This window comes from Otolemur garnettii, unplaced genomic scaffold (assembly GCF_000181295.1).
Source record: "Otolemur garnettii isolate 467f Iridium unplaced genomic scaffold, OtoGar3 scaffold00010, whole genome shotgun sequence".
NCBI classification, from domain to species: Eukaryota; Metazoa; Chordata; class Mammalia; order Primates; family Galagidae; genus Otolemur; species Otolemur garnettii.
The window spans coordinates 31,493,155-31,500,282 of record NW_003852405.1 but is presented as its reverse complement, the minus strand read 5'-3'; the positions used below and the strand labels follow the sequence as shown (position 1 = coordinate 31,500,282).

General features: G+C 37.9%; 1 protein-coding gene across 1 annotated transcript in view; it reads right to left on the bottom strand.

Annotated features, from left to right (window-relative positions):
- Positions 1 to 7,128, bottom strand: part of LRRIQ3 (leucine rich repeats and IQ motif containing 3) — an 81,487-nt gene that overhangs the window by 61,796 nt on the left and 12,563 nt on the right. Inside the window, exon 3 of the mRNA XM_003784312.2 lies at positions 162 to 295. Coding sequence (XP_003784360.1) covers positions 162 to 295 — 134 coding nt within the window. The remainder of the gene's footprint in view (positions 1 to 161; positions 296 to 7,128) is intronic.

The following is a 7,128-nucleotide window of genomic DNA, read 5'->3' as shown; positions in this document are numbered from 1 at the left end:
AAAAAAAAAAACTAAAAAAAAAAAAGAACAATCTTGAATCAGAAGGTCAGAAGTTCTCCACTGCTACAATGTAAAAATGCAAATTATTGGAGAATTGATTTTACCAATTATTTTCTTATTTCTTATTTCAATATTCAAATAGCAAAGAAGACAAAACATACCTCAATTTTTTTCTAACCAAGAAACCACGTATCCATCTTTGAACAATCAAAACTGGTGAATTATGAGCCAGAATTTTATTAATTTTAGAAATAATATATTTAATATTATTAATTTCATCCTCATAGGTTGATCCCTGTATGAGAAAACATATTCAAACATTTTTATCTTTCATCAAAATATTTTCACAAAATATTTTAAACTTGATCATCTAATGGTATGAAGAAACTAAAAAAAATTCATAAGGTCTTATAATAACAGTTAAATAATAAATTAATTTTCATATTAACTTCATTAGTGTAAATGAACAAACATTATTAGCATCAAATAACATCAATTCTCTACACAAATGCAGGATTCTTGATAGTAACGTTTTCCATTACAGATTCTTCTTCCAGTGTGATAACATACGTATAAGATTTTGACTAGAATCATTCCTGATCTCTGACAGGTAGTGGCATAAACTCATGTCCCAGGAAACTCCAGAAGTATCCTGTGGATATCCATAAAAAACAATAATAGATGTTGGATTCATATGATAATTTATGTGAGTTTAAACTTTTGTTGTAGCTTAACTAGATTTTGGATACTTTTATTGGAACATATCACATTTCCATGGAAAAGATACTCATATTGCCCTTAAGAAAGATCTCTCCTGAAAATTCTTAAATGTCTGATCCTAGACGCATTATGTCTCCTTGAGCTGTTGAATGTGGGATAATGCCTTGAAAAGTTAACACGTACATTCTCTTCTGCATCACTCCTAGGATTACTAGCCCGATAACATTCAAAACACAAATGAAGGACTCATTGCTGATTAGTAGATTTTTTGCTAACAACAATACTACTTGCAAATTCTTAATATTATTTATTCAGTACTCTTTAAGTCTTTCCCCTAAAGCTTCCTAACATCCCACTTTCTTTGTCACAGAGAAAAACAGGGCCATCAAGTCTGAACTTCATCTACCAATTCCCCTCTTTTCGCTACAAATTTAACTATATTCTTATTTACTCTGAGTAGAATATTCCTCTACTCAATTTTATATTAAAAATATGTAATATTTTCAAGTCCAAGACTGGTTATGAGTCCCATCCCTCTATTTTTGTTTGTTTGTTTGTTTTTGAGACAGAGCTTCAGGCTGTCGCCCCGGGTAAAGTGCTGTGGTATCACAGCCCACAGTAACCTCCAACTCCTGGGTTTAAGCAATTCTCTTGCCTCAGCCTCCCGAGCAGCTAGGACTACAGGCACCTGCCACAACGTGCAGCTATTTTTTTGGTTGTAGTTGTTGTTTGGTGGGCCTGGGCCGGAGTCAAACCTGCCAGCTCTGGTGTAGGTGGCTGGTGTCTTAGCTGCTTGAGCTACGGGTGCCACCCACTGATCCCTCTATTTTTAATTACTTCCCTTCTACTGGCATTATCCTATCATAATTTATAAATATTATAAAACTTCACTCATGCTTAAAATGCATACATATGAATAAGCACACACACCCCAACTCTACATCCTTTATATTTAGTTTTCATTAAGAGACCAAATTCTTGAAACAGAATTCTAGATATGCTTCTCCTACCTTCTCCATTCCTATATTTTGGTCCACTGGTTTTACCTTTATTGTCCCAGGATAACTCTTTTTTACATAGTTAACATTGGACATTCCCTCCCTAAAACACTTCCCTTCAATTCTATACACCATTCCTCTCTTGTTTTCCTTTAACTCTTATTTACTTTGGGAATGTTAATGCCATATTCATCATTTAAATGGCATGTTGATAGAATTTTCTTTTTAATCTATACAAACTCTCCGAATCCACAGCTGTAATACTCACCTGTACCCAGACTTGACATCTCTCCTGAGCTACATAAGAAGACAGTCATATGGACAGCTCATTACATTTAACTATCTCCAACAAGAATCTTCTCTCGGCTTGGCGCCTGTGGCTCAAGCAGCTAAGGCGCCAGCCACATACACCTAAGGTGGCGAGTTCAAATCCCCAGCCCGGGCCCCAAACAACAAAAACGGCTGCAACCAAAAAATAGCTAGGCATTGTGGCGGGCGCCTGTAGTCCCAGCTACTTGGGAGGCTGAGGCAGGAGACTTGCTTGAGCCCAGGAGTTGGAGGTTGCTGTGAGAGTGATGCCATGGCACTCTACCCAGAGGGACAGCTTGAGGGTCCGTCTCAAAAAAAAAAATCTTCTCTCCCCAACTTGCTTTCTCATATCTTCTATCTTAGTGAATAGCACAACTAATTATCTAATCCAGAAACCGTGGGTTCTAGGGTTTCCAGGCTTTCTTTTCTTTTTGTGTCTCTGTATATAAATATTACTAGATCCAGAATATTCAACATCCCACATATTTATTTAGACTTTCTTTTTCTTCTATTTTCTGCCATTACTTTACCTCATGTCTTTATCACGATTTTCTTTGCTTACTAAAATACTCTTAATTGGTATCTGTATTAATTTCTATTCCAGCTACTCTCTCCAAACCATAACATGCTCTATTGTTAGTGTGAACATTCCGTAATGCAAATCCAATCACATGCCATGCTTGCTCAGTGTATCTCATTGACCTCCCACTGAAAGGCCAATTACTCATTTTCTGACCTGTGTGACCTGGCACACAAGGTCCTTGGTCTAGTCCCTTCCAACCTCCTCGATCTCATCTCCCTTCATCCTGCACAGGAATACCCCCAGCTTCGGCAATCTCCAACCATTTATGCTCCTGAAAATTGCCTGATAATCAAATTGCAATGCTCTTTACAGATCCCATTTCTGTTCTTGAACTGCCTTTGTCAATTATTTGTATCACTAACTTAGCATCTCAGCTCCTTCTTTCAAGAACTCTTTCTTGATGTTGGTCTGAGTTTGGCATTTTCCTATAACATTGTCCTGTGCAATAACTTGCCACATTCAACATTCAACATTCCTGTTGAATTTTACATGAACCCTGTGTGCCTGGAAAACAGTGGGAAGTTATGACGTGTCTTCATCACTTCTTTCAAGACGTGGCTTATTGCAAAGAAGCATTCTTCCCCTATGCCTGACTGAGATACTAGTCATGGGGGCGGCGCCTGTGGCTCAAAGAAGTAGGGCTCTGATCCCATATGCTGAAGGTAGTAGGTTCAAACCCAGCCTCGGCCAAAAAATAAATAAATAAGAAAAAGAGATACTAGTCATGGATGCCCTCCTTGTTTACCTAGAAGGCCTGACACAGACTTTCAAATCTCCATTCTTTACATGTTAATGATAGAGCTGAAAAGTTTTGTTCCCACTGATCAATTAGGACAAAAATATTCTCTAAGACCAACAATTGGTTTTTTTCTTCTTCCCCTAGGAAGAAGATTCCTAGTTATTTGTAGCCTTCTTTATTCCTGCCCCCACTTAAAAAAATTTAAAAGTACAAAAAAACTTTAAAAGCATTTGCAGATCTTATGTCAGAACATTTTGTGATAACCCCTTTCTCTCATTTGCAATAAGCCTTTTGAATATTCTCTCTTTACTAAGTCATGTATTTTCTTCTAATTTAACGAGCCTATACTGTTATACAATTATTGGTCTATTATCTCCACTTAAGTTCACCACATTTAAGAACTCTTCATCCTATCTATCTAGAACTAAGTAAGCTCTCTAAACTATAATAGGCTTGTGATTACCAGCTGACTACGAAATCACTAAGTTATTATCACTGTTGGCCTCTAAGCTTGATCTGACAATGTTGAACAGTTTATTCTTGTAACTCAATTCTTTTATTTGGCTACAGTGACATCATACTGTCAATTTTTCCACCTTATTAATTTTTATTTCTCAGTCTGTTTTGCTGATTCATCTTTCTTGTGAACCACTTAAACATCTGGATAACTTAGAATTTCTTCCTTTCCTTCTTTTGCTAACTCTCCTCAAATAATCACTTTCCTTGCTAAATCTTACCATCTCACATATGCAGATTATCCACATATCTGTATCTCTTGTCAGGAATTCTCTCTTAAATTATAGACATATAAAATGGATTTCCAATCCCATTTCTCTATTACATGTCAAAAACCAAAAACAATTATCTCCTCCATTTGAATCAGTCCACGCCTCTCACTGGATTAGTATGGAGTCATTAAAACTATTCTTCATCTTGTCAACCAAATAAAAAACCCTACATTCCTCTTTCTCTCACACCCCTTTCCATCCAGTAAATCACAAAAATACATCAAGTAAAAATCTCTCCAAAGTGTTCCCTCCATTCTGTACCCTCTACCAGTTTATTAAATCAGTCTTTATAAGCTAAGACCTACACGATCGTAATAGACTCCTCACTAATCCCCCCACCCTCAATTTCCCTCCACTCCAAAACTATAGAATACAGGAAGATTTTTCTCTGGAATAAAAATTGAGTGATGCAAAAGCCTGAAATATTTCCCCAAATTCTTACAAGACTAACTTCTATCTTCTTAGTATTACATATAACATCCTTTGCTATTTTAATTTTGTTTTGTTTTTGTCTCCAGCATCATCTGACATGCTCAAACATGCCCTCTAAACTCAGAGAACACTAAAATACTTGTCACTTGAATGTGCCAGATTCTATCAGTACCTCTGTGCCTTTGCAAATGCTTCCATCCCACTCTGCCTCACATATTCTACACTCATGCCAACACCTCTATTTGCCTAGTGATTTCTTACATTCAGAAACCTCAACTGAAGTATAAATACTTTCGCTTTTTCCCCCATGACTAGATTTGAACTTCAAAGTTTTTTAAAGAAAATATATGCATTTCTTTCATAGATTTTGTCCAGTATCGAGATTCATAAATTTGTCATTTTTCTTTTCCTCTGATCATTGCTTCTTTATTTGCTTTAATTCTCTCTACTAAAATTCTTATTTTGTGTATTAGTATCCTGTATCTGACTTCCATGTCTTACTTTTTCTTCTCATTTTGCCCATTTCTTCTCAGTTTGATGAAGCCATTCTATCAAAAGCCAGCTTTCTCATACTGAGTTTTCTATTTTGCTTATCAACTACTCCAGTCTAAGTTCCTTTCTGAAGTTCCCAACTGCCCTATCTTACATGAGTTCTTCTGTTACCAGAATATCTCTACTGAGTCCTTGGTCTCCAGAAAGCAAAGAATGAATTCATGGATAACATGGGTGCCAGGATGGATTTTATTATAGATGAGAAAAGGTGGAAAGCAAAGCCTCTGGCACAGCAGAGCAGGTCTCAAGTGAGTCGCCCATTTCAGCTCACTGTCTAGGGGTTTATTTGCAGTTTCTCCTCCCGTGCAAGCTGGGGGGTTTGGGGAAACGGGATGTATGTCTAAAAGATAAGCTACAGCTGTTAGCTCCAAAGGCCTGTGGATGGAAGTTAATTTAAGAACTACCACTGTGATGGTGGGCTAGAGACCTATCTTTGCTGGCTACTTGTGGTGAAACAAAGACAAGTAGCCTTCAGCCACCTCTGGATGGGAAAATCTGCACAGACTCTTCACTCTGGGGTCACAGGGAAGCAGCAGGAGACTTCAGGAGCCAACCAGGAGGTCTGGAGCTGAGGAAAACTGACACAGAAAGCAGGTGCTGGGTATAGGCAGCTCTCCCAAGGAGGGCTAGGGCCAGCAAAGGGTTGTCCTGCAGTATTTTGGACTGGGCTTCTCACTGGAGCAGCGAGTAGACTTAAACAGCGTATGGTGGCTAGGGTTGAACACCTGGCATGATGGGTTTCCCATTGGCTTTGCTGCTGGTGGGATGATGCTGTTGCGGGAAGACCAGGCATGACACAGGAGAGAAGCAGTCCATGTGGTCCTAATACACTATGGCACACTGCTAAGCTCAAACAGCCATTACTGACTGGGGTGAGCTAAGTGCCCTTACACCCCCAGGAGGACTGCTTTGTTATCAGGGGACACTGCCTAATGAGCCTCCTGGGAAGTCTGGTGAGAGCTTTGGGACCCCTGTGTATACACACACACACACAAACACAGTTTGCATTTTTTGTTTCTTTTTTCAATCTTTCCTTAGTTTTTTTCTTTTCTTTTTTATCTTTTTATTATAATTATTGTTGGTTTAGTTTAGTTTTTTTGTCTGATTTATTTTTTTATTTTTTCATTTTTACTTTTTCAATAGCTAGGGCTTCTCCATTTTTCCTAAGGTTCTTTAGCCCCTTTTATTCTTTTTTATTTCACTCCTTTTGTTTCCTTTCTTAGAATTTTTTCTACTTTTCTTATCTCTCATATTATTTTTTCATATAACACCTAAGATATTCCTTTTTTCCTTCTTTATCTTATACAATTATATTTTTAAATTTTGGTCTACTTTTTTTTATTTTTCTTTTCACTTTTCTGAGGGTGGGGGATGGTCACAGCATTTTCTTGGCTCAAGGAGGTCACGAGCTCATGGTCAACAGTGTTCTTTTATCTTTGGCCTTTGGAAAGAAGATAGTAGTAGGTCCCTATGGTGACATATCACCGATTAATTTCTATATTTGCCAGAGGTGGGGTCTTGCTTTTGCCCAGGCTGCTAAAGAGCTCTTAACTTCAAGGCACCCATCCAACCTGGTCCCCCCAAATCCTACAGCTCCAGGTGTGGTTAACACACACTGCTAAAAGCCACCATTTCCCCTGTTGTTCTCTTTCTCTTGTGCTATCCTTTTTCTCTACTTTTCTTCAATTCTTTCATTCCACCCCCTTCTTTTGTTGTTGTTGTTCCCTCTTTTTCTTTTCTCTCTTCTTGCTCTTTACCTTTATCTTCCTTTTGGCCTAATAACAAAAGGCCACTTCAACACCTACTCTCTGAGACAAGGTAAATTAAAGCAAAGAAAATAGTGAGAAGGAAAAAGTAGGAGAAGGAAATGAATGAGAAGAAAACACACATGAGGAGGAACCAACAGAAAAACTCTGGCTACATGAAAAGCCAGGATAGAGAACCCCCCTCAAGGGATCATAAGATTACTCCTTAAAGGAATCTGCCTATAAAGAATTAATAGAAGAG